Source organism: Auxenochlorella protothecoides (assembly GCF_000733215.1).
Source record: "Auxenochlorella protothecoides strain 0710 unplaced genomic scaffold scaffold2, whole genome shotgun sequence".
Taxonomy (NCBI): domain Eukaryota; kingdom Viridiplantae; phylum Chlorophyta; class Trebouxiophyceae; order Chlorellales; family Chlorellaceae; genus Auxenochlorella; species Auxenochlorella protothecoides.
The window spans coordinates 286520-311874 of record NW_011934268.1 but is presented as its reverse complement, the minus strand read 5'-3'; the positions used below and the strand labels follow the sequence as shown (position 1 = coordinate 311874).

Below are 25355 nucleotides of genomic sequence, written 5' to 3'. Positions count from 1 at the left end.
ACGTGCCATGCTGCGCACAGGGAACACATCAGGGGCACGAGGTCTGTCTCCCATGGCCCCAGGATCTTGTCAGCTGTACATGTCACCTCTTCAAGCACATGACCATGCAAGTGAGAACGCCCGGCTTCTCCTGCCGGCCTGCATCGTCTGCCTCTATCCTCAGACCCCTGCGATAAAGTGTGGGACTGAGCGCGTGGGCAGCGGTTTGATTTTGATCATGCCGCCCTTGCCTCTGCTTTGTATTCCCTCTGCCCCCCTTCCCACAGCATCTCAGTCATCCACATGGCTTACGTGATGTATGACTGGTTCATGACCTCCCTCAGGAAATGGATGTTCAGGCCCCCATCGCCATCGTCAAAGAGATACTCTAGCACCTTGATCTGGTAATGGTTTGCCCAGCAGAATTTGGACAATACCATGCTTACAAACGCAACATGAGATCGAGCTGGATTACAGCCGATGCTTGTTGCTCATCCAACTCCTATCTTCCCTTCCCCTCCCTCTCCCACCTGTGTATTGGAGAGGGTGGTGCCCAACACATGCTGGGTCACCCACGCTAGGTCTGCACCCGTCACCCTGCCTGCCACAGTCCTCGCAAACTCCAGGGCGATGACGAGCCGCCGCAGCTGCCGCCAGATGTGCTGGAAGGCGAGGAAGTCAGACTTGGTGACCGTCTCTGCTGCCAGGTCGTCTGGCATGTCCTCCACCTAAAGAATGATGCAGTGTGAAACTTCATTGACAGGGTTGGGCAGGGGTCCTGGGGCCAGCAGCTGGGGATCAACAGGGATATCACACAGGCCCTGCAGTGCATGCCCGGCCCTTGGTCCTCTCGAAGCACATCCTCAGCCAACTCATGCAGGGAGGAAATCGAGGCGCACCTTGTCCAGGTACTGGTCCAGGTGCTTGAGCCTTGTGGCCCCAATCACAGAGTATGCAAAGTCCTGAGCGGCCATAACCCCCTGTTCATGCAGGCATGGAAGAAGGTGAGGTTGTGCAGAGCCGATTTATCGAGGTCAGCGACGCCAATGAGCAGCGCTGGCGGGGGAAGTATCAGAAGCTCGCAGGTACAGGCCATGCATTGAACTGCCACGCAGTGCCCTGATGACACTATCCCTTAAACCCCACTACCTTGGAGTCTACGTCGTAAAAGGCAAACTCCATGGCCATCACTTCATCCCTGGTGGGGAGGGCGGCAGGTCTCCAGCAGTGAGCCGGCCGCAGTTGGGTCTGGTCATCCGATTGCAAAGCATGCACATCCCCCTGCTGCCTCATGGCAGGCACGATGAGGGGTGCACACCCAGGACCCAGGCGCGAGATCCCCGGGACCAACTCCCCTCACCGCAGTGAGTTGACAAATTGCGCAAAGCGTGCCAGTGTCAGGCTCCCACCCCGCGCCCCCGTGATGGACTCCATGAGCGCCTCCGCATTCCGCCTGTGCCATGGCAGGTTGGGCCCCTGTGGTGCTAATATTCTTTGTGCGCGATGATGAGCACCAAAGCGGTATACACACACACACATCCTCCCTCTATGCTCTATACATCCATCGCGCTGTGCTGCCGCCACTTCCATGGATACCTGCTGGTGTCACCGACGGGCGGGTTGCCTGTGTGAGGTAGTATCTTGCAGTACCTCTTCCGGAGCGAGACCAGGAGTGCTTCAAGTTCCAGCACCTCGATGGATCCCGAGTGGTTTGCATCCACCATGTGGAAGGCCACTGGAGGGGGGAAGGGGGTGGAGAGGAGGGAGAAGGCTTTCTCAGTCCTCGCTCTGAGTGAGCAGCAAGCTGACGCAGCAAAGACGAGGCAGGCGTGGCTCAGATGCAACCCAGGCGCTGCTCTACCTTGGATGTCCTCTGTGGGAATGGAGAGCAGTGCCAGGAACAGCAGCCACTCCTCATAGTCTATCCTCCCATCCCGGTCCATGTCCAGGGCAAGGAATGCGGACCCCTTGGGGCAGGCCGCTGCCTGTTGGTTAGGACAAGCAGAGGATAGACGGTAACAAAATAAACGAGGCCCAGCCGAGGTATAGTGCCAGCTTGGTGACAGGTAAAGATCTGGATTCACAGCGGTCACTCCAAATGCCTCGCCCTGCTGTCTTCATGCTTCCCCACCTCTTTCATTTCCGGGCTGGGTTCGCCCCACAGGCTGCCGGCCCGGAGCACTGCCGATTTCGATGGGGGAAACACAGGCACAACGCTCCGCATGACATCCTGGGCGGTCATCCAGGCAGCTGGTCCGTGGCGCTGCGAGGGATGGTCAGGCCACTTATATGTGTGAGGACTGGCCGGCACACGATCAGCAGCTGCACCAGGAGTGGCCCTCAGGAACACCCTCCCTACCTGGGAGGCAAAGTATTCGAAGACCTTGTGGGGAGGACTCAGGTCCCTGATCTTCCTCTCGTACCTGAGGGCGGGAAATGTTGAAAAACTCACCTCATCAGCCTGTGCCTGTGGATGCCGTGGATTGTAGTGTGCTTACTCAACCCAACCCCACCCCCACCCTTGGACCCACTTGAAGAACACCTTTCGCCGCTGCTCCAGCGTGAGGAGACTCCATCCCTGCAGGGATGGAAACAGGTCGCTCTGAAACATCACATCATGTTATGGGCGGTCTCAAAGCAATCCGTGGCGAGATGGCGCCGGTGCATCACCTTGTTCTCCTTAGATACTGGTTTGGGAGCCTCGGCTACTGCAGTGCATGTGCCTCCGGCGATGCTGGCCACGGCCGCTGATGCCAGAACCCATCCGTAGCGAGGTGAGTCTCTTGACCGTGAGGTGCCATCAGCTAGCTGGGGCGTCAGTGCAGAGACTTGTTTCAGTAGGTGCCGCAGAAAGTGATCTCTAGGTCGGACCCGAGTTCCCCACATCATGCAGAACGACAGCAGCGCCGGAATTATGGGTCTTTATTCACATGAATGCCGCGTTGCAGCATCGAACGGGATTTCTAGACAGCATTGAGGTTGGTCTTCATATCGGATCATGAAGTGTCTGTCGCGCGCGCTGCGAGCCCACCCAAGCAATCTCATAGGCCCGGAGATGGGCTGCTGAGATCATGCGGGGCTACGAATTCTACTAAATTTCACGCCAGATATTCGGAATATATGGCGATGGGGCTTTTGGAACCAGTCAAAGCACACGTTCTTCCGGACATGTCCTCCCACAGACTTTCGGATGCAGCCGAATAGAGAGGCCTCTCATCCAATGCATGATCAGAAATTATTCCAAAAATCAACTTGTAATGTGCTGTGATGTACCCTGCATCGCCATACAGGTGCCCGGCGCACAAGACCTGGGACTTTGCCTTGGAGAGTGGCTAGCTTTCTCGTCCCGTCACCAACAAACGGAACGAAGCGCCTTCCATGCTTCCGAGTGAAAGTGGCCACTCCAGCTCTGAGACAGACTCAAAGCATCTTCACAATGTGCTATCGGGAACAGATTCGTCTTCTGCACTTCCCACAAGCCCCCACCTCTGGCACAGAGGTGACAGCGATGATGCCAGCCATGCGTTTGAGGAGCTGAAGCATACACATGCCCTCCTGAGCGAGCACGTTGGCAGGATTCAGGTCGCAGAACGGGCCCAGCATGCAGAGACCATACGGGCGCATCAAGACCAGCTCGCTGCTTTGGCTCAGCAGGTCCAGCGCGGGGCCATCCTTTCATCGGGCACCAGGGAGGATGCACAAGCACTGAGGGCTCAGCTCGCCCAGGTACAACTGCCAAGGCATGGGGCCTGGAGGCAGCCCAACTCCTGTGCAGCAAATTGCACTCGGCTGGCCTTAGTGATTGAAGCCCTCATCCTCCTCACTTTCCATCAGGTCCAAGCCACCTACAGCAGCATCAGGGATGAGAAGGCAGCCGCACAGCAATCCCTGGACCGGTGGAGGCAGGAGCAGGTTACCGCAGAATCAGCCAGGAGAGAATGCTGGGCTCAGCTCTGCGGAGCGCAGTCCCTGCTGGAGGCTGCGGATGCGGAAGCCCGGACTTGCAAAGAGACCATGTGTGTGGTGCGGTGGCTGTGTCAGAATGCGCAAGAATATCCTTGGGGTGGGGAGGAAATCAAGGTCAGCCTGCCCAGCGCAGGTCCTGCACTGTCGAGTTCCAGGAGTTTGACAGACGAAGCCTCAACCCCGATCTCCTCTCCACCACTGCTCCAGGCATGCGCTGCAGCACAGAGCTGCTGCTGTGCAGGAGCAGCTGCTGGACGTACGCTCAGAAGGCAGAAATCGGGGCGCGGACCTGCTGCAGGCTGCGCAGGGAGAGGCAGGGCTTCGCGCCCAGCTGGCTGAGGCGGGGGCGGCAGGTGATAAAATCCGATCGTCCCCGGTCACAGCGTGGCAGCTGCGAGGGGCCACCGCGGAGGGTCGGACGCTCAATGGTAAGCTGGAGATGCAGCGGGTCAGGGAGCTGACCTGCCTGCGCCGCCACCGTGCAGTGAAGGGCGAGCAGGGCAGGATCCAGGTGAACATGGGGCCGGGCAGAGGGATTTGCGCTGAGTTGGGTTTCTCAACATTGTCGTGCCGTGGAGGACAGTGAGTCGAAGACCCTACATAGCGCACTGAGCATGAAGAGGTTCCTACGGCGGGAGTGTTGTCGCTCGATGTTCAACACTTGGCATCATGGTCCTTGCCAACATTCCCCCAGGCAGGGCTGAAGAGTCTGGGCCAGCAAAGGGTAGCTGCACTGGCCGCGCTGCATTTGATCTGCGGCGCGAGGCGCACAGGTCGCGCCGGGCGTCAGGCGCTCGAGGATGCTGCCACCATCCATCGGCTCGCAGCGGAGACACAGGCCGCCTGGGCAGAGGTGAGTCTCGAGCACCCTGTGGCGCACTGCTGAAGCCATTGGTCAGGGCATTTTGCGAAGGTTTTTAGGCCTGGGCTGCCTCAAGGATGGTTGGTGGACGCTCCTTCATATGTTCATCTGTGAAGAGGGTGCTGGAGCCACTCGTCTCATCACACAACTCAAACACAGGCACACCGTCTGGCAAAGCTCGGCTCCCACAGGCACTGTCAGGGTCTGGGTTCCGAATGGGACACCCTATCGGTGATGGGCGCAGGTCTGGCGGCTGGCACCGCCGCTCTACGTCTGCTGGGTGGGTCTGGGAAGCAGTATGTGCTGACTGGGCGTCGAACAGAGGCTCAAAGAGTGGGGATGCTCACATCTCTCAACAAAGAGCCTCGCCGAAACAGCGCTTCCACGGAAACACCCGCAGAGAACAAGCGGAATGAGATGGTGTGCCGCCGCGATGCTGTCATGGCGCACGCTGCCTCCCTCTCCACGCTGGGTGCAGCTGCCACAGCGCAGAGGGAGGCCTTGCGGGTGCAGCTGGCACAGGCATGTGGGCTCTGAGAGCAGGGGTGTGCTGGTGCTGCGCTGCCACACAAACAGGCACCTCTAGCTCACCCGCGGCGCATCTTACCGTCCCTCATGCCAGCTCAGGTGAGGGCCTGGAGAGACATGGTGTTGCGCAACGCAGAGGAGACTGGGTCAGCCAGCCAGGCGCTGCTGGAAAGGATCCAGGTGTGTGCGGCTGGGATGCCAGGTGGCGCCCCACCGTCGGGTCTGGAGCCTGCCGAGGAACGGCACGTGCTACAGCACGGAGCAGTGCTACCTTGCATGCAACGAAAGGGATCGGTTTTCATATCCCCATCGCCATGGCCGGCCACCCACGCGCCGTCCATGCACAGGACAGCTGCCAGGCTGCCCTGCGCATGGGCGAACAGCTTGGCAACAAGCGCCAGGCCCTGAATGAGGCAGAGGCTCGGGGTGCACAGACGCACGCTGAGGCACGGCGGGTCCAGGCCGACATCCTGGCGGCTGCGGCGGCTGGGGATGCCGCGGTGCATGAGACGCTGACAGTGCACAAGGCACTCCAGGCGCAGCAGGTGCGATGCCACCCTCGGTGCAGGGGTGCGGATGCGGCTGGGTTGGCTGAAGGACGGTGGCATCTATGTGCCCAACCCCTTGACACTGTTGCACACGAACGCCTGAGGTCAGCCAGGCCCTGCGTCGTCGTGCACTGTGCTCACATCCTGCGACTTTGTCCCCACCCCAAATACTCACCGCAGGACGCGCTTGACATGGTCCTTACTCAGCTTCACGCGGCATCGCAGCGTGCAGACCGCGAGGATGCGAGGACAGCAGCCCTGCGGACCCGACTGCAGGCGCAGGGTGCGTGGCAGAGCCAGTGGGATGCCGGCATTCGAAGCGGCGCTGAGGCGGCAGAGTCGGCCGAGAAGTGGCTCCGGCATCTGGAAACCATCGTGCTGCATGGTGCGCTGCGATCACAAATTGGCCAAGTGGGGGCAAAAGGCAACAATGGAGGCAGGACTCTGCTGTGTCAGAGAGAGGACACCTGGGGCCTTGCTCTCAATCCAGAGCACATCACATTGGGCATTCACGTCCGGGATTTGAAATCTAGTCCTGTACCCTCATTCAGGACTGGCAAGGCTTCAGCGCTTGGAACGCCACCTTGCTGCGCTGCGGTGCCTGGGAGGAAACCATGAGAGAGGCTTGGAGGTTGAGCGTGGGAAGCTCAGCCGGGCCTCGCGGGATCTGGACGAGGTGGGGTCCTTGACTCCTGTCGAGCTGCAGAATGGCGGCCCGCTGGCAGGGGTGGTGGTGGGTTTGGCCCGGGTGCATGCAGGTGGATCACTGTCAGGCTAAGCTGAAGTCTGAGTCCCTGTGGATTTTGGGACAGGCCCTAGGGCAGCACAGGACCGCTGCATGCCAAGGCCTTCAGGAACGCCCATGGAAGCTACTGTCCGTGCAGGGGTGAGGGGGTCTGCGACGAGGGACGGATCGGCGGTGCCAGAAAGTATGCTTCTGTCACGGGCATCGCGTGTAGCCTGTTGAAACGTGCTCACCGCGCCGTGCAGAGTGCGCTCCGTTGGGGGATCTTCGGCGCCTGCACCAGATCTCGAGCGGCAGGCGGCGGACTTGGAGGCACGGCTGACTGGTGCTGAGGTGGCGGGCAGCAGAGTGAGTCGGGTTGCCGTGGTTACAAGTTGAATGCACTGCCATCCCACTGCAACCCAGGCCAAGAGTGCCCAGCAAGCGCAGCGTGCTGCACTCCCTTGCAAGTCGCGCCGGAGGCAGCTGGTCCCGAGTCTTTGCTCATTCCTCAAATGCCATCCCTTCTTCAGCTGACGGCACGGCTGGAGGATGTGTCGGCCAAGGTCAAGGCACTGGAGGCCTACCAGGGAGCTCGGTCAGGGCAGCAGGTGAGGAGGCAATGTCCCTGATCATGTCAAACCGCTTCCACTGTCACCTGCTGTGGCTTCCCTGAGAATTCGTACTGAGTTCCCCCAGCAAGTCAGCTTCTCTCCTCTGCTGCCGTGACAGTGTAAAGCGGCGCGCGAGCCGCGAATCGATCTGGATGCCCAGCTGAGGACTGCCAAGTCAAGCCTGGTCCAGGCTCAGGTGGCAAGAGGTGGCTTGTTGCCATGGCTGCTGGTCTTGGACGTTGCAAGGGTGTCTTGGACCGAAAGGCGTATGTGCTTTGGCTACTCCTGTGAGCACGGGTGCCGTCCTGCCCAGGCTCACACGTTCTGTGCACTCAGCAACGGCCTCTTGTATCACGCAGCTTAAAGCATCGCAGCTTGCCCAGGACATCGACCTGCTGCGGGAGGCACTGAGTGCGGCCCTGTCAGTGCAAGCACGCCCTGAATTGCCCTCGGCATCTTCATGCACACCTGTGCCCACAAGGCCAACCGATGAGAAGGTGCGCACTGAGGGTGCTTATGGTAATCTACGGAGTGTTCTTGGGTACATCGGTGGGGTTGCCTGGTCAAGGATGCTTGTAAAGCTTGCTGCCTCCATCGGCCTTGCCCAGCTGTGGCGTCCTCATCAACCAGTGCTGGGGCCTGATTAGGTTGGGGACGCTGGCCTCCACCATCAACCCATCGAGTGTTTTTCATGTTCAAATCATTGCAGGTGCAGGTGTCTCCGGAGCTTAAACGGCCGGGCAACATCCTGGATATGACTGGGCTCCCCCACTCGGGATCTGAAGGGAGCGGCGCTGGCCTGGCTGTCTGCATGCCCACACTCCGTGCAACCCTTGTGCCGTATGGTATTCGTTCGAGGACTCGGAAGTCATGATCCTCTTGCTTGCTGTACAGCCGTTTTGGTGTGACAGAGCAGCGTCAAGGGGCACTGTGCAGGCCTGCCCCTGCGTCAGGGCAAGGGACCAGTCGGTAGACTGTGCCCGCGCTTTCTTCCCAGGTCAACGCAGATTGCAAACTCTCGATCGGCCAGACCGCGGTCACGCAGTCTTCGATTAACATTGAGCTGTGGAACTTGCTTGGTAGAAGCACCTCGGGACCTGCGTGTGGGCGTCGGATCGTGGGAGGCTCAGGAGCTCGTGGCCCCGGGAGTCCGCCATGTCGACCTACGTCGGCAACAAGTTTGGCCAGCCGGACACTGACAAGCTGGTGAGGGTGTGCCTGATGGGCAGTGCAGCATTATAATATGATTTCAGGAGCAGAGACGGGCCTTCTGTCTCCCTGCCGCAGAAAGAGTTTGAAAAGCGGACGGACCCCAACGACAAGAATGCTCAGGCCCTACTGGAGGAGATGCGGCAGCACATCAAGAAGGTGAGCCGCCTCCCACACCCAGGGCCCTCTGTCTAGCAGATCTGCCGTGTTTCCATTGGAGAGCTGCCCATCTCAGCTGACCCCACAACCCCACCTCATGCTGCAGTTGGAGGACATGAGGAAGAACGAGGACCCCAGGCTGTCCTTCTCCACGCCGGAGTTCAAGGAGGCACAGCGGATTTTCACGGACGGCTTCAAGGTGAGAACGCCAGCTCGTGTTGGGAGGTGTCTGAAGCGAAGCAGTGCTGGGGGCCTGGCGAGTCGCTGCCAGCCTCTCGTGTCGTGGAGCGCTCCCTGTCAATTGGTTGTCTTTAGCATACATCTCAACACAGCAGCACAATAGAATTCTCCTGACACCCTCCCACTCCCCCTTCTGCCCTCCTCACACACCGTCCATCCTCCCATATTCTTCAGAAAAACTTTGGCAAACCAGTGGAGTGGGCCCTTGTCAAGGATTATGCCTGGTCCACGCCCCAGCTCCGCAAGCTGGACAAACCTGTGAGATGGAATCTGGTCTGACATGGCCTGACATGGCAGCCTTGTCCCGTGCAATGCAGCACTAGCCTGCAGAGGACCTGCCCTCCATCCCTCCAACCGTACTGCCAACCACCCATGCCCACCTTTCTACGCAGGTGGATGTCGACGGCAATCCCTGGCCACTGGACCCCAGCGGCAACCCCATCCTGAAGTAGGCTTGACCCGGTCCAGGGCCGTATGGGAGGCGGTGCTGATGATTGGTGGCTCCAGTCGGTCTTGTTGGCCGGCTTGTCACCCGACCCCCACGGCGGCCAGGCACAAGGGTCTGGCCTAGGGCGGGAGTCGGCATCACCATGTCTTGCCCAACACTGCCCCCGTGTCGTGGTTCAGTCTTGTACAGGATGTATTGATTCGACCATACAAAGGAAACATACCAGGGACAAGCAAAGGGCATGTTTGCAGCTGGAGTAATCGCCCAGAAGCATGTGCATGTGTCACAGCCCTCACGACGCTGAGTCCAAGCCCTCAACTACGACTTTACCTGCAGAGGTCAGAATGCGACCCTGCTCGCCATGCACAGTGGCAAGCCACCGCAGACAGCAAACCAGCCCCCCTTTGGTCCTGCCTGCCTCCTCAGGGTGCAGCACTATCTACAGACAGGTCTCCTCGTCTGACACAGGGGGCTGCATTCTTCGAGAGAGACAGATTCCACTGGGATTCTTGTTGCATGGTGTGGTGATATTATAGATGTGCAGGGTGCCGTGGCTCTGTTCTGGAACCGTGCAGCGCACGGTGCCGAGGGCCAGAAGCGCTAGAATGGTGAACCAGTGGACCTAGTGAGGTTGCTTAAGGGCCTGCAACCCTGGGTGACATTTGCACTCAATGGTCGGGTCAAAAAAAGAAAGGGATGGGGGCGCTCTCCCAGGTGGAAGGCTCACCCAAAATTGCCCGCCTGCGCGCCCCGATGGACAGACCCAGATGAGGGGTGTCCAGTGGAACTGCAGAGGGCTGTGCTTGGAGAAAGGATGAGGTGAAAAACCCGTCATGGGACAGGTCAAGGGATGGCAGAGTTAACAAGGAGGGGAGAGATCCCTTTTAATTAAATGGGTGCATGCTTGTGCAGCAGAAAATACCGCCGCCACCTCCTACGTGTCTGCGCTGATCCATGGGAGAGAGGGTCTCCAGGGTCAGGCAAGCAGGCTAGGTGGGGGCAAAAGAATGGCTTCTTTCTCTCAGTGATTCCGGCGTGATCATGACTGGGGCGGGGAGGCAGCAACAGCGCTGGCAGCGGCGGCGGCGGGGTACGAGGTGGTTGTCCCTTGACCTTCAGGGCCCGCAGCCGGTACAGACTCCTCCAGGGTTAGGTGTTCGAGGTCCAGGTCGGTGCGTTTCACAAATCTCCCCTTCACACGCTGGAGGGGGCAAGAGTGGGGAAGGTTGAGTCGTCTTGCCTTGGTCACAGCAGCATCGACTCTCGCGAGCGTGCCTGTGCGTTTCGCGCAGGCCGCCCTCACACAGGCCCACGCTTAAGCCCCGACTGGACGGACATGCAGCAGGCCACCGCACATGTTGCATCCATCCACTCCTCACCAGTCTTTTATCCGCATTGGCACGGCGAGCGTCGTGGCGGGCCCTGCGGCCGGCAGGGGCCGCTCTGGCACGAGATCTTCCGGATCCCTTGTTGGATTTGTTCGAGTTCTTTGCCATGATGGGTTTGATTTTCCCTGGAGGATGGGGGAGGCCGTGAGTATGGTTGAAACAATGAAACCGTAGATTGTCATGGACAGACAAGTGGCCTACTCTGCGCCCTGTTTACTCCTGGAGGGAAGCCTCGATTGGTCTGGCACAGAACCAAGACCACTGTATGCAAGGATCTGACACATTCTCATGTCCAACCCACAAAAAGCACCTGCCATGCTGAGGTGAGAGCAGCCGCCGTCACTGTGAGAGAAGCTTGTGTTCCTGACGGACAACTGGGACAGGAGTGGCAGGTCCATGCCAGGGGGCGCCGAGGCAGAGGAGGAGAGCACATCGCAGCGGATGCTGCCGATCCCCGACGCCTGCCACATCCTGCGATGGCCAGTAAGTTGAATTGTACGTTGGACTGCTGCCTTGCCGTCTGCTCCCCGGAGCAAGCTGTAATCCTTGATGGAGTGTAATAATTCTCTCAACAGACACGATTCAAGCTCGGATCACTGCAGGCTCCCATCCGCACCCCAGGTCCTACATCAAGCCCTGCAGACAGTCAAACCCCACCTCAGGACTTGATCCTTGTCGAGTTGTAGTCCCAGAGGGCTCACAGGGACCTGGGCATCACTGCAGGTTGACTGCAATGCAGAATCGTGAGGTGCACGAAGGTCAGACGGAGCAGTGATGTTACCCAGACACAGCGCTGTTGCTCAGACACGGCGCAGCAACGCAGGCCCTGACACTCAATTGCAGATGATCAAAGGCGAAGCAATCGTTTGTAATCTTACCTTGTCAAAGTGAGATGCAAATTTGCGCAGTTCGGCTTCCAGAGAGAAAATCCTGTAGACACCGAGAAACGAGGGGAACGAAGCAGCTTCATGAGCGATAGGACCCGACACATCGCACGACAGCAATCTCTCGGCAGGGCCAGCGTGTGTGAGTGTGCATACCTGTGCTCCAGTCCTTTTGCTGAGGATGTGGGTTCTTCAGGTGTCAGCTGGCTCTGCGGGGTGGGGGCGGGGGCGGGGGGGGGGGGGGGGAGGCGGCGGTGAGCGATCCAAGCCGACACCTGGAACCCCGGGCATACCTCGTAGCAATCACCTCGCGCACCCCTCCCCTTTGTTTACCTCTGGCTCCACATCGAGCACGGTGGGTGCGCTGCTGGATAAAGCGAGCCCGTCGGCGTCGGAGGACAGGCCTCCCATATCTGCATGGGAGATACGGGTTGGGATGTGAGACGTGACGCCCGACCGCCACTCGACAGATTCTCGACGCACAGGAGCGCTCCTGCACGCGTCACATTGGCCTCCAGACCTTCCATTATACTCTCATGAGGCCATCTCACCGTCGAAGAAGAGCCAATCATCGCTCTGCTCATCGAAGGGCGTCGTCGCTTCATGGCGACCGACGCCAGCGGGATGCATCGCTTGGCCCGAGCGGGAACAGGTTGGTCCAGCAAAGCAACCGGGATGCACTTCGAGGCAGGCCATCGACAAAACTGGTTGTGTGAGACCTGGTCCGAGACCCGCATGGGCTCGCCTAGACGTGGTGGGGTCGTGTGGTGCATGTATGGCAAATTTCATTTGTCCCCGGACGGGGTGCCGCACCGCTGGCAACCCACGGGTGCTGGGGCGCAACACCCCTCAGCACGCAGTCCCCTCCCCCGATCCCCGATCCTCTGGACCTCCTCACAAGCCTGGCCGATAGCCGGAGTTGGGAGAGTCTCGTGTACGGTACAAAGGGATCACCATGGCGGCTCGTTTGTTTGAAATCACGGAGGAAGACTCCTTCCTGGTGGTCGCGACGTACCTCGGCGAGCTGCTCGATGGTGGCGAGGTGCGCGACCGTGCCGGTCCGAGGGTGCACATCCAAACGATCTCCCGACGCTGCCGGGACCCAGGATTGGTATGCAATCCGTGTCCTCGCTCCTTACACCTCCGCAGGCGCCCGCAGGGGAGCAGGCAGAGACCCCAGGCTCTCGCTTTGCAACGGAGAGCAGGGAGCTGTACACCAGCGACCGCACGGCGGAGCTGCTGGACAAGTACGTATCTCAGCTAGACACCGTGTTTGCCAGCGCTGGGGAGGACACAGGTGCGGGTGGTGTGAAGTGGGGGTGGGGGAGCTCGTCGACTGTGGGGCATGCACAACCTGCCCCTGCTCCCGCGCACCACTGGCGACTGTCCCACCCCTGGCACTTCTCCCCTCCCTCCACAAGGCAATCTCGAGAGCGTGCTGGACATCCTGTGCCACCTGGTCCCACGCACCGCCCTGTCCAGCCCCCAGCAAGTCCTGCCCGCAGCCACCAAGCTGGCCGCCGCCCTCGCAGCAGACGTGCGTGGGCGGGAGGATGGACGTGGGGCCAGAGGGCGGCGAGGGTGATGCACCCCATACCTGCACCGCTGCCTCTAACCCCGGGCCCCTGTGCTGACCCATTTCTCCTTCCTTCCCTCCCCATTCAAACGTACGCAGGGTGGCAGCCACGTGCAGGTACGACTGCAGGCCCTGACCACGCTGTACAACGTGCTGGAGTCGGGCGAGGCGCGGCACGCCGTCCTGCTGCGCACGCTGGGCTTCGCGCGCGCCACAGGCTCCGCTGACGTGCTGCTGCCGGTGATCCGCGCCTCGGCCGCCACCTGGGCCCGCGACCTCGGTCTGGACCGGGTGAGGGAGCGGGAGCTGCTGTCAGCCGCGGCCGATGCGCTGGAAGGCCCCTCCTCCACGCCGCGGGAAAGCGCGGCGGAGGTGCAGCGCCTGCTGGCCCGCATCCTGGCCAGCTACGAGGGCGTGGCCGGCAAGGAGCTGGCGGGGGGTAGACCTGTTGCCGCGCGCGTCGTCGCCGACTTCCTGCGCTCCGGCGAGGCCTTCACCTTTGACCTGCTGGGCAACCCGGCGGTGGCCTCGCTGGCCGCCGCCTCCGACACCGCCCCCCTCCACTTCCTGCTCAAGACCATGCTGGTGGGCGGCGTTCGTGACTTCCGTGCCACGCTGGCCGAGTACCCGGACCTCCTGCCCTCCCTGGGCATCGCGCCGGAGGCCGCGCTGGCTAAGATGCAGGTCATGGCCCTTGCGGGGCTGGCCCACGTCAACCCCGTCCTCACCTTTGAGCAAATACAGGTGGGTCCTGTGTGTTTTCTTTTTGTGTGTGGGTGGGGAGAGGGGGCTGGGGGTGGAGGAAGAGGAGGCTGGGGGTGGAGGAAGAGGAGGCTGGGGGTGGAGGAAGAGGAAGCTGGGGCGGAAGGAGAGGCTGGAGGGGATGCAAAAGCCCCAGCGGTTGTGTGCTGTATGCAGGGGACCCCACCAGTTCCCCCCGAAGAGCGTCCACCCACCCACCCACCCACCACCACCTGCCTTTCCCCCTGAAACCCCATCCCCCATCTCAAAAAACAGGACGCTCTGGAGATCCGGGCAGAGGAGGTTGAACCCTTGCTGGTCAGGGCCATCGGCAAGAAGCTGCTGGAGGCGCGCATCGACCAGCTGGCCCACACCGTGTCGGTGTCCAAGTCTGCTCCGCGCGCCTTTGGCGACGGCGACTGGAAGGCGCTGCAGGCCACCCTGCGTGTCTGGCAGGTGCGGCCTTGGCCGACGAGGTTGGAAAGGAGGGGATGTGGGGTGGGGAGTGGAGACCGGGGTCTTCTCGCCAGCACACCCATGCGCCAAGCGCACTACGTGATTGACAGCCGAGGGTTTGGGAGACCTGCCTCTGGACCGGCGCACTCGGACAGGGTGCCAACCTCTCCACCACCTCGTATTCACAGGGCGCGCTGGAGCGGGCGGAGCAGATTGCAGAGGACCGAAAGGGCCTGCTGCAGCAGGGCCTGACCGCCATCAAGGCCTGAGCGGTGGGCTTTGATTGGGTGCTGCCCAACTTCACGCCCCTCCCCCCCCCCCCCCCCCCCCCCCCCCCCCCTTGCATGCTAGGGTGACGGGGACAGCAACCTGTCGAGCATGTATCAATTCGAAAAGAGGGTGCCAGGGGGCAGCAGCAGCAGTGGGTTTTCAGTGTGATACAGGCAGCGTCACGGGAGGAGGGTCAGGGGAAGAGGCGCTGTGGTCTTGAGAGCTGCCTGACCCCTGGCACAGCGCACAGGGAGGACGCGGGCTTAGGGCAGCCTTGGGGTACCGCCATGCAGTCACCCTCGCTGTTCCCGGGTGCCTCGCAGAGCATTCGACGCAGTGAGCCGCCTCGCCCTCCCCCCTGGCCGCCAGCGTCACACCACCCCATCAAGTCATGTACTTGTCGGCCTGCGCGCTGAGCTGGCGCGCCGAGGCCTTGGCATCCTGGAAGAGCGCGTGCGCCTCCTCCAGGTCCCCCCGCGCCGCTTCCCCCCGCCCCGCGCTCCGCGCTAGCACCGCGCCCGGCGTCAGCAGCTGGGCCGCGTGGCGCAGGCTGGTCTCCTCCGCCACCTCGGCCAGGAAGGCCAGCGCGTCCTCGCCCAGCGCCACACCCTCCACCTGAGCGCGGATGGCCAGGATCTGGATGCTCTCCTCCGGCGTGTAGGTCTGGGTCCGGACGATGACCAGCCGGTCCAGGAGGTCCACGGGGACGCCGTGGGGTGCGGAGACGTCGGTGCCACGCACCGCACACATGCCGCGGTTGGTGGCCAGCACCACGATGGGGGCCAGGCTGGACTCCAGCGCGCGGTTGAGGTAGGTGAAGCACTCTATGTCCAGCATGTGCACCTTTGCAATTGAGGGGGGTGGGGGGTGGGAAGGAGGGAACAAGGTGAGGGTCCGTGTTGCTGAGGGAATCGTGAAGAGCGCCGGCTGGGACGGCAGGCGGACCTGGCTGTCGAAAGGCGCCCGGTCCCCCCGTGCCTGCCCCTGCCGCATGCATCATCCCCCCCTCCCCCCAACCTCCCCACCCACAACAGCAACTCACCTCATCGACGAAGAGGACCCCTGGAACCAGCTCGGCGGTGCCCTCGTCTATATACTTGTTCACCACGCGGTTCACCTCCTGGCGCAGCTTGTCCGTGATCTCCGTCTTCTTGGGCTTCAGCAGCTGGCCCATGAGGGACATGATGTCCTGCCCGCCCTGGGGCTTGGCGTTGGCGGCGTCCAGGTCGTGCAGCGTAACATCCTGGACCAGGTCCTTCTTCTTGTGCACATCGCCCTTTGGGAGGGGGACGTAGACCTCTGCCTCCAAATCAAACTCGGTGGCATAGGCGTCGCTCCTGGCAGAGATGGAGAGGCGGGTGAGCATCGGGAAAGGACAGGGGCGGACCCGGCATCGGGCAACAGGGAGGCGGGGGAGGAGGAACTCCTTCCACAGCGAGTGCATGCAGGGAGGGCTCTTGGCCCTGGAAGGTGCATTCCCATCCCATCGGTGCAAGAAGCCCCAACCACGTCGACACCTCACCGGCCGACGCGCTTCACGGATCCGCTGTTGGCCTCGATGTAGATGACGTCGCCGGGGGAGACGCGCTCCTTTTGCAGGGCGTCGTGGATGGTGGGGTCCAGCTTCAGCTGCTTGGTCCCCTTCACTGTCTTCAGCCCGATGATGACGTGGCTGATCACCTTGCCATAGCCCCCGCCCTGGTTCTCGGTCTCAACAGGGGTCATCTCAGTCACCTCCCCCTCGTACACCTCTTTCCGCTCCTTTATCCTCAGTCCTAGAGAATTGTTGGAGGGGTTAAGTAGTAGAATGAGCAAAGCTGGAACACTGATCGTATACTAAGGACTCTGATCTCAGTGAGGCTCCCTTTCCCATCAAGTAGGTGTGTACTTCCCACCAAGAACCAGCCCAGCGTGTCTCACCGATGGCTCTCCTGAAGTGTTCCATGAGCACTTCGGTCTTCTTGACCTCGGCGGAGTACACCTCTGAGCCTACCATGGGACAGAAGGGCACCTTGGTCCCGAGTTCCTGGGCGATGCCCAGTGCCAGTGCCGTCTTGCCAGTGCCCGGGGCTCCCGTCAGCAGCAGAGCGCGCCCCGCCATCTTCCTCTGTTTAATCATCTCGACCACCAGCCCGCATGCCTCTCGGGCCTGCTCCTGTCCCACGAAGCCGGAGCCCAGGGGGAGCGCATCGCCGGCAGGGGTGAGGCCCAGGCCCTTGATGTGGGTATGGGGGCTCACGCGCGATGACTTGGCGGTGGATGCAACTTCCTCAATCCTCATCGTGAACAACGTGTGGGCATCGGGCAAATGCATGCACAATGGCTGTCCCCTGGACTCTTGTCGTTCCCAGAGAGATTCATAGCTTTCCGACGATGGTACGGCTTCGGTACCGAGTTGACCAAATCACCCCATGGGCATACATGTGGATTCCTTGTCTGCAGTAGTGACAATTGTCTATCGAGGAGGTAACATGGCGATGATGAGCACCATTCTCTGTGGCAGTCTTCGAGGTGATGCATCTTTGGTTTGTTCATGACAGAGAAGGGCACTGGCAGCTTTCTCAATGTATGTGTGCATGGACTGCTGCCACTGAGCTCCTCATCGGTGAATTAAATTGAAAACAACAGCGTCGTCTTATCCAACCATCTGGGCCTTGGCGAACTCCTGGAATTTGCCCATGGAGAATGTCAGTCCCTCATGTCACTGGTGTTGGCGGTGCTGTCCACGCACTCAACCTGTCCTAAGACGGGTGTCTTTACCCACTTGCGCCAGCAGTAATGCACCAATATTACAAACTTGTAGCAAGTTGCGACGAACAGGCGGGGGGAGTCCATCAGTAGAGCGGGGCTAACTTACAGGAGAGAACCCTAGCAAAGAAAGGCCGGAGCATCCGTCGCGTTCAGCGCATTAGGTGCAACAAGCCTGCATTGTAGAGGCAACCGCAATGCCTGAAACCCTTGCAAGTGATGATTATCGGTGATTTGCCGGTGCTCCGCTCCCTCCGCTGCCAGCTTGATCACCTCGGACCCCGTGCCGGCAGCGCTGCGATTCCAAGGGGGGGACCTGGAGCTAGCATTCTTGGCTGATTGGGCATACGACCCTCAACACATGTCTTTCATACTGTGAAGTATGTGATCTGGGATGTGACGCTAGCTCTCTTGCCGTGTTCAGGGCGTGGCATCTCTGCGCCGGGTCCTTTGACCATGCAGTCGAGGCACTTGGTCGCACCCACACCCAGTTCCCACCCTGCACAGATCTTGCCACAATGGCCTCCGTGCGACGATACATATGACCCATTTCGCAGCTTGTTCTGGGAAGTAGCCATCCTTTGCTCCTGGAGGCGGGCCTTCGGTGCATGGCATGACCAGTCCGGTGGAGCTCGAGAAGTACCGACAAATGGTGATGACCCAGCTGGGCCATGCCTTTCTTATGCACCAGCAGTCCATGCTGCCGGCAAACTCTCCTTCCCACAGCTCCCTGCGAGTCGCTCAGATTCCAGAAGGCAGCGCGAGGGAGAATTTAGCTGGAGGACTCGACACCGGACTCCGGCCCGGTCGAGGTATGACCCTGTGCGCTAGCTGACACCGTGGCAATGGGTGTAGTGAGGAAAGAACCTAGTGGGAGGCGCTCCACACAGGTGACCAGCCAGGAAGGCAGAGGCCGTTTGATGGGCTCCTATGAATCAACCTTCGCCTGGGTCCTCCCACCTCCCACAGGCGATGACGAGCCCGCGAGCAGGAAGAGGAAGCCCACGGCGTCCCAGGGCCGCACGCCGCCGCGCAAGAAGCAGGACGGTTTTTGGACGGCTGCCATGAGGTTCATGGCCTCACAGGGTGAGGAGCTGGCCACCCCTGCCGTGCCGCCCTCCCAGCATGCGCCAGCCCACCAGTCAGGTAGGCTGGTTGGGCATGCGAGGGAGGGCTTGGGCCCCTGGTAGTGAGCATGGCTGTGGCAAAGACAACCACCTGCCTGCATGCCTGTGCCCTGGGACTGCCTGCGGCCACCCAATGCCAGGCCCTTTCGCTCCGCAGCTTCGGCGCGAGTGGCAGAGGAGCATTCTGCTCGCCTGACTGCGGGACTGCAGGTCACCGGGCTGGCAGACGGCGGCGGCTCTAGCATGTCTGGCATGTGCGACGCTGGGGTGCCGGGGGTGTTGGACCCTGTGAGTGCGGGGGACAGGCCGAGGAGCGACTCCTCCGGCTGCACGCCAGGCCCTCCCTCTTTCCAGCATGGGCCAGTGCAGCATCGAGCAGTCCCTGCGCTGCCCTTTCCCTCCATGGACCCGGCACTCCTGGAGATGGTGGGTGGGCAGCGACTGCGAGGGGCGGGGCACAGAGGGTGTAGTGCAGGGTGCGCTATCGCGTGCGCTCGCAGGTGACAATCCTTGCAGGATGCTGTGCGTGGCGCAGCGGGATCCAATGACAAAAAATGTGCGACATCCTCTCTGCAGGCCCGGCAGGCCATGGTGGCGACCGCCGTGCCCTTTCCCCCCGACTATGAGCCTCAGGTGAGGCGTGTGGGTGCACAGCCTCAAGGAGGGTTGATTGCTTTCGCCTTCAAAATACGTGGTTGACTACCTGATGCTGCAGTGCGGTCTGGGTGCATGGCGCCGATGCATTGCCCACTCCATGCAGCGATTCAAATACCTGGTGTCAAATCTTGCCGGGATTCTCTCCTGCCCTGCCCTCCCGCACCACCTCGTCCACCATCGTCCCTGTAACCCTCCTGTTTGAGCTGGAATCACCAAGGTATTCCCTCATCGCCCAACCTTTCACCCTTTCCAGCTGCCCAAACTGCTGCCGGAGGCCACCTTCGACCTCGTGGCCTCCCCCCCCAGCGCCGGCCCAGCCCACAGCTCCGGCAGCGCCGCGGGCGCCCAGGCCGGGACCCGGCCCCTGCACCTCAAGTTCCGGAGCGGCACCGCCGGTGCTGGTGCTGCCGGCGACGCCGCGGGCCCCGTGCTGACGCCCACCGCTCCCGGGCTGGGGCGCAGCGCCGGCCCCGCCGCCGGCGGCACGCCCGACGCGGTCCCCTCCCTGGAGCTGACGGGCGCCGAACTGGCCAGGCTGCTGGCGACGCCGCAGCGACCTCTGGCCCTGGGTCTGGGACCACTGACCCCCTTTTCGGCCTTCCTCATGGACCAGGCGGCAGGGGTAGGGGGGTCCACCGCCGACGCCGGCACTGCAGCAGGGGGGACGTCCACTGGGGCGACAGTCGGGGCCGCGGCGGTGACGCCGCAGGCGGTGGCAGGCCTCGGGCCTCTGCCCGCCCCTGCCGACAGCCCCATGCAGATGGCGTACCTGGACGGTCTGCTGCTGGACCTGAACTTTGGCGAGGACGCGGGCCTGACCGCCCCCGGCGCGCCGGAGCAGGGCGCGTTTGCACTGCCCGCGCAGACCCCGGCGGGAGGGAAGGCGGTGCTGCATCACCTGCAGAGCCCCGCTGTAGAGGGCCTCACCCAGCCCCCCGCAGGGCTACATTGCCAGGCCTCGCCAGGACTGCCAGGTCTCATGTCCCCCAGCCTCCTGGCGGCGGCCCTGCCAGAGGACTTTTAGTTCTCCGTGGAGATGGAGTTTCGTCATGCATCGTCAGTCCCTGCCTGCAAAGGACATGGGAGGAATCCAGCAATATCATGCGGGGATCTGTTCCCCCTCCTTTCCCCCCCCCGGCAACCCAAACTCACATACACGCAATCGCACACTTCCTGTTGTACATGCTATTACACAGATGGAAAACAGTGACCATGCGCAGAACAGGCAGTGTTGAGGCAGTGAGACGGCACGCGGGGGAATGCGCGCGCGTGAAGCTTGCCATTCTGGCATCATCATTCTGTACGGAAAACGAGCATTCGCGACGGGGGGAAGCGGCCATGGGGACACAGATTCCCTCATGGAGGAGACCGATCACAGTCCGAGCTGACCCTTCGCTGCATGAACCCCCCTTGCATAGCCCAGGCGCAGGGGACTATGCGCCCGTGCCGCCGTTGGCCTCGCCTGACTGGGGCAGCCACCCCGCCGCTTCGGCCTCCCCCTTCAGCTCCTCGAAGACTGGGACGGCCAGTGGGAAGTCCAGGACTATGTCGTCGAGGTTCTCCTCGACCCGGGAGAACCCGGCCTTCAGTTGCGTCTGCATTGTGTTATAATGAGCGGAGAAGGGGGTGCTGGGGACAGGCTTGAGGCTCTAGTCCGGCGGAATGCTCGACGCAGTGGGACTGCAACCTCACTCACGAGGCCCGCCTGGTATCCTTCCCAGCCACGCCTCCCACGCACCTCGGTGACCAGACCAGAGGCTGCGAGTGAGGCCAGCAGGTCCAGGATGGGCCGCACCTGCTCCCTATGAGCACAGGCGGCTAGCAGGCTCCTGCGCGGTGGTGCAGGAATGGAGGCTTGCGCATCGCCGCGGCAGGGTCTTGGTCATGTGCATCTCCCCGGGTTCCATCGCTCATGACCCACAACCGAGCAGCCGACGAGGAGGGACGCCACCCCCACATCCACCATCAAACTGCAACACATGTCCGCCCGCAGGTGCGCACATCCACACACACACACTCGCGCCAGCGCCCCGCGGACCCACCTGACGACGAACTCGTGGTGGAAGTGCGGGACCGCCAGGTCCGACAAGCAGCGCTCCGCCTCGTGCACGTCGTGCGTCGCGGTGTACTCCTGCAAGGGTGGGAAGCTGGCGGGGAGCTGACGTGCATGCAGCCGGGCAAGGGCGCAGGGACCGGCGACTGGTGGCGGTCGGGCGGGCGAGCACGGCGCGGAATCCGCCCTGAAAGCTGTACAGAGGTGTCGATGCACACACACTCAGCCACCTGCCCCCCCCCCCCCCCTCCCCAGCTCACGTTCACGGCCTCGCGCATGGCGGACGCCAGCTCAGCGGGCCTCGACACGCGCTCGTGCCAGCAGGTGCCCAGCCGCTCGCCGGCGTGGCGCGCCGACAGGTGCGCGCCGGCGTGCTGAATCACGCGCAGGCTGGCGCCGTCGCCGCGCAGGCGCGGCACCGACTCGACGAGAAAGCGCGGCGGGACCACCTCGTCCACGATCGCGCGGCCCAGGAAGAGGGAGAGTAGGGGCTCCGCGTCGGGAATGTCCAGGGTCAGGTCCTCCGCCGCCGCCACCAGGCAGCTGAATCCCAGGCAGGCTTGCTCTGCGAGGGTGGGGGGGGGGGCGGAGAGACAGGGCTTAGCAGTGTAATGCTGAGGTGCACCTCACGCCACAGGGTGTCACCACTTCTCTGAAATGGTTCCGCAGAGCCTCGACCCGGTGAGGCAAACCGCACGCTGCGCTGGCCCCACAGCATGGCCCTTCGCCAAGGGACCCCTCGGCGCCGCACCGTGGCTGATGACAGAGGGCACCAGGGTCGGGAGCAGGGCCGACACCAGCTCCCTCTCCCGATCCTTGCGGTCAAGCGCCAGTTGCACAGCCTGGTGAAGGAAAGGTGAGTTTGGGGAGGGCGATGAGGGGTATGGGCGGCCAGTAAACATCATGCACCAATGCTGAGCATGATGACCCAGGCCATCGTCCTGGCTGGCACGCAATGAAACAGCTGGCCTGCGTGTATCATCACACGCACATATTTCACAAAGATGTGGTGGAACCCCGGCTCGTCCAGCTCTGCGAGGGACCTGGCCACCTCGGTAGGGTCGCCTACGGCGGGGAGCAGGAGGGCGACAGGTTTGAGTGTCTGACCAGGTGGGGCATGGCCGCGCCACCCCTCGAGCCTGTTCCCCCTCGCCGCCTGAGCCTGTATGCCCCAGCATAGCATCACTCCAAGACCTCCTAGACCACAGGCAGGCGAGCCAGAGGCGCCAACCACATCTCACCTGCATCAAAATACTCTCTGAGGATGGCTTTGATGGCAGACTTGTAGGATCCCACATCAGCTGCTCGGAAGCCGCCGTTCCCATGACTCCGCGCCAGTCCGTTGGGGGAGCCTGTGTGATGAGTTACGGGGCGCAAGAAGAGTGAGCAGGATGCCCTTGTTCGAGGCAGCAATGGACCAGCTGCAATCAGAGGGAAACAAGCACAACAGCCAGACCAAATACGACTGGGGAGATTGCCGGTTCAGTGAGATCCCATGTGCGCCGCAGATGTCCCAGGTGAATATCCTCGTCCTTCCTCCGGCAGTGATAGCCGCCGTGTCAATCCAGCGCGACACCCCCTCCCCCACCCCTTTCCCCCCAACTCGACCCACCCATCGGCGTCTCCCCGCCGCTCTGGAAGCCCTCCTCCAGCCACCCAGCCTTGGTCGCGGCGGCGACCATGTCTTCAAAGGTCTCGCGCGCGGTCGGCACATCCAGCTCAATGTCGGCCAGCAGGTCAGAAACGCGGCCGAAACCCTGCATCGATGAAAACGGTGTGCCTCTTGATGTGCCCCAGGAGGCACGCGCCCTCACACGCACGCTGTCATCGGCACCTGAAGCCGTGGCCCGCCACCAGTCTTGCACTGAGATTCGGCCACACCTCACCTTTCCGACTTGGCTGGTGGACAGCACGCACTCGCCTGCCAGGCTGGAAAGCAGGGCGACGTACGGCGCCACGTCCCCCGTCTCCAGCCCCTTGACGATGGCCTGCATGAGGGGAGTAAGCAGGCCCGTGCTCGGCGCTGGGAGCAGGCACTGTCACGCCGCGCTGCGACGAGGTACTCATCAGCGTCGCACGGCCACGTCGCCGCACAATCTCCAAACCCTCTTCGACCCGGCCAGTGCCCTCAACTCCACGCGCCTGCTTCACGAGCTCGTGGTGGAAGAAGGGCACGGCCAGGTCGTGGAGCCGGCGCCTCACCTCCTCCACGTCGCGACCCGAGGCGTACTCCTGCGCGGGGAGGAAAGCGCGGCGTGAGACAGCACGGTGAAGTTTTGCGTGCTGAGTCGCTGTACAGTGGTCCAGTGCAGCGGCTTCAATCAAGCCCATCGCACCAGACTCCCACAAGGCCCACCCAACGCTCCTGGTTCCCCAGCGTACAATCCCCGCCCTCTTCCCCTCCAAAAAGACAGAGCCCACCTCCAGCATGCTCTTGATGGAGGCCCGGCTCTCCTCCAGGTCGAACCCGGCTGTGCCGCCCCAGCAGCGCGCCAGGCGCTCCGCGGCGTGCTTGGCAGCGAGGTGGGCCCGGCACTTGCGCGCCAGGGCCTCCCCCGCCGGCCCCACCGTGTCCAGGGAGGAAAGGAAGGCGGGGGCCAGCGCGTCGTCCACAACCGCACGGCAGACGAAGAGCGCGACGGCGTCTGCCGCGCCCGGGACGTCCAGTTCTAGGTCCTCCAGCTCGGCCGCCACGGCTTGGAAGCCCTTGCGCAGGTCCGAGGACGTGAGCAGCTGGGGTGGGAAGGGAGGAGGGGGGATGTATGGGGTTGGGAGTGGGACTGTGGTGTGGTGCTAGAAGCTGGGACCTGGGTGACAGGAGGGCGCCACTTTGGGAGAATGTCCCCACTCGCCTGCCACCCCACCAGGGCAACCCTCATTCCTCACTCAAACAATCCTCCCCCCCCCCCAAAAAAAAACACACCTCGCCATGCAGGGCTGCCAGGAGGACGCTGGTCATCTCCCGCTCACGGTCGTGGCGGTCCAGCGCCCCCACCACCGCCCGCTTGACCACCCAGTAGCCGTACTGGGGGCTGCCCAGGTCGCGCAGGCAGGCCGCCACCTCAGTCAGGTCACCTGTGCCGTAAAACTCGGCCAGGGCGGCGGTCACGCCCGCCTTGAAGGCCGCGACCTCGGAGCGGGCGGCGTCGCGCCAGAACACGTGCTGACTGGCGTCGTCGCCGTCCTCCCCGGAGTCGTAGTTGGGGTCGCGACGGTCTGTCACCGCATCCGTGGCGCCGCTCTCCTCGTCCTCCAGCAGGCCGCCCCAGGTGTACTTCCCGCCCGAGCCCCCTTTCTTGGCGCGGCCAGACCCTGGGAGGAAAGGTACGGAAGCGGGATTGGATGCTGAGGAGGAGCAGGTGCGGAGTGGTCCCTGGCACAGCCTTGCAGTGATACCTTGAGTGCAGCGCTTGCAAAACTCCGACACTGACGCTGGGCACAGACGGAAAAACAGGCGACCCTGCCGCATGCCAGCCGGCCACCAGGGAGCAAAAATCAGTGCTCAATTCCTACATCCCCGCCTGCTGACCAGTGTCACAACCAAGCAACAAAACAGAACCTCACCCTTGGTGCGGCGAGAGGTGTGGTGGTCGTGTGCCACCTCCCGCTTGCTCTTGGGGGCTGGGAGGGAGCTGGCCTTGCCAGACGAGAACCGGCCGATCAGCGAGCTGGGGTCCACGGGTGTCAGCGGCGGGGGAGCAGAGTCTGTGGTGGGTTTGAATGGATACTGCAGACCTCAAAGTTGGCTTGGAAATGAGTGAATTTGGGGCCCTGCCGGCGGTGCAGGATTCTAGAAGAATGCTGCTGCTGAGGGATTCCTCTCCATTGTTCAGGATTCATCATGCATGTGCAAACGCAGAGGAAAACTCAGTCGTTGTTCAACAGCTCAAGCCATCGATCAGTGCTCACCGGCCTCGGCTTGCTTCTTCGCCAGAGCCGCGTCCAGGGCTGCCCGCTGCTCCTCAGTGAGGAAGGGCTGGGAGGAGAGTCGCTCCAGCCCTTCCACTGCCGCCGCACGCGATCCGGGCTTGCGCATTTCGGATGCTGCAAGATTGACATCGTAGAGAGTGGGTGGTCGATGCTTGCATGCGTGAGCGTCGCAGGACGTGTCCATCCCCCGGCATCGGAGTCCAACCCGAGGTCCCACTCCCGTGCAACACCCCGAGTACTGGCAAGTA

At 62.2% G+C, this 25355-nt stretch overlaps 8 protein-coding genes across 8 annotated transcripts; 4 read left to right on the top strand and 4 right to left on the bottom strand.

Annotated features, from left to right (window-relative positions):
• Window positions 1-82: 82 nt before the first annotated feature.
• On the bottom strand, window positions 83-1922 carry F751_2169 (hypothetical protein; the record flags this gene model as incomplete). Its single annotated transcript, XM_011401218.1, has 7 exons — window positions 83-167; window positions 292-380; window positions 879-959; window positions 1129-1177; window positions 1340-1432; window positions 1630-1714; window positions 1841-1922. 7 exons carry the CDS (start codon window positions 1920-1922, stop codon window positions 83-85), a joined length of 564 nt encoding a protein of 187 aa, XP_011399520.1.
• Window positions 1923-2068: 146 nt separating this feature from the next.
• Window positions 2069-2590, bottom strand: F751_2168 (hypothetical protein; the record flags this gene model as incomplete). The annotated part of the gene is made up of 2 exons (XM_011401217.1): window positions 2069-2402; window positions 2499-2590. The coding sequence occupies 2 exons, from the start codon at window positions 2588-2590 to the stop codon at window positions 2069-2071; spliced, it is 426 nt and encodes a 141-aa protein (XP_011399519.1).
• A 2862-nt stretch (window positions 2591-5452) lies between these two features.
• On the top strand, window positions 5453-7239 carry F751_2167 (hypothetical protein; the record flags this gene model as incomplete). The annotated part of the gene is made up of 5 exons (XM_011401216.1): window positions 5453-5515; window positions 5683-5880; window positions 6064-6268; window positions 6912-6976; window positions 7141-7239. 5 exons carry the CDS (start codon window positions 5453-5455, stop codon window positions 7237-7239), a joined length of 630 nt encoding a protein of 209 aa, XP_011399518.1.
• A 1137-nt stretch (window positions 7240-8376) lies between these two features.
• F751_2166 (hypothetical protein) lies at window positions 8377-9281 on the top strand (the record flags this gene model as incomplete). Its single annotated transcript, XM_011401215.1, has 5 exons — window positions 8377-8427; window positions 8509-8589; window positions 8696-8788; window positions 9004-9087; window positions 9222-9281. 5 exons carry the CDS (start codon window positions 8377-8379, stop codon window positions 9279-9281), a joined length of 369 nt encoding a protein of 122 aa, XP_011399517.1.
• A 3223-nt stretch (window positions 9282-12504) lies between these two features.
• Window positions 12505-14591, top strand: F751_2165 (Eukaryotic translation initiation factor 3 subunit M; the record flags this gene model as incomplete). Its single annotated transcript, XM_011401214.1, has 6 exons — window positions 12505-12591; window positions 12699-12846; window positions 12971-13086; window positions 13225-13869; window positions 14143-14322; window positions 14511-14591. 6 exons carry the CDS (start codon window positions 12505-12507, stop codon window positions 14589-14591), a joined length of 1257 nt encoding a protein of 418 aa, XP_011399516.1.
• Window positions 14592-14976: 385 nt separating this feature from the next.
• On the bottom strand, window positions 14977-16873 carry F751_2164 (RuvB-like 1; the record flags this gene model as incomplete). Its single annotated transcript, XM_011401213.1, has 4 exons — window positions 14977-15435; window positions 15635-15929; window positions 16115-16367; window positions 16513-16873. 4 exons carry the CDS (start codon window positions 16871-16873, stop codon window positions 14977-14979), a joined length of 1368 nt encoding a protein of 455 aa, XP_011399515.1.
• A 1540-nt stretch (window positions 16874-18413) lies between these two features.
• F751_2163 (hypothetical protein) lies at window positions 18414-20148 on the top strand (the record flags this gene model as incomplete). The annotated part of the gene is made up of 5 exons (XM_011401212.1): window positions 18414-18486; window positions 18625-18755; window positions 19044-19100; window positions 19378-19551; window positions 19636-20148. The coding sequence occupies 5 exons, from the start codon at window positions 18414-18416 to the stop codon at window positions 20146-20148; spliced, it is 948 nt and encodes a 315-aa protein (XP_011399514.1).
• Window positions 20149-20557: 409 nt separating this feature from the next.
• Window positions 20558-25213, bottom strand: F751_2162 (Programmed cell death protein 4; the record flags this gene model as incomplete). The annotated part of the gene is made up of 14 exons (XM_011401211.1): window positions 20558-20719; window positions 20863-20953; window positions 21167-21255; window positions 21438-21742; window positions 21929-22019; window positions 22169-22242; window positions 22419-22529; window positions 22790-22934; window positions 23064-23165; window positions 23311-23409; window positions 23599-23910; window positions 24101-24489; window positions 24742-24882; window positions 25087-25213. The coding sequence occupies 14 exons, from the start codon at window positions 25211-25213 to the stop codon at window positions 20558-20560; spliced, it is 2238 nt and encodes a 745-aa protein (XP_011399513.1).
• Between the last annotated feature and the right edge of the window lie 142 nt (window positions 25214-25355).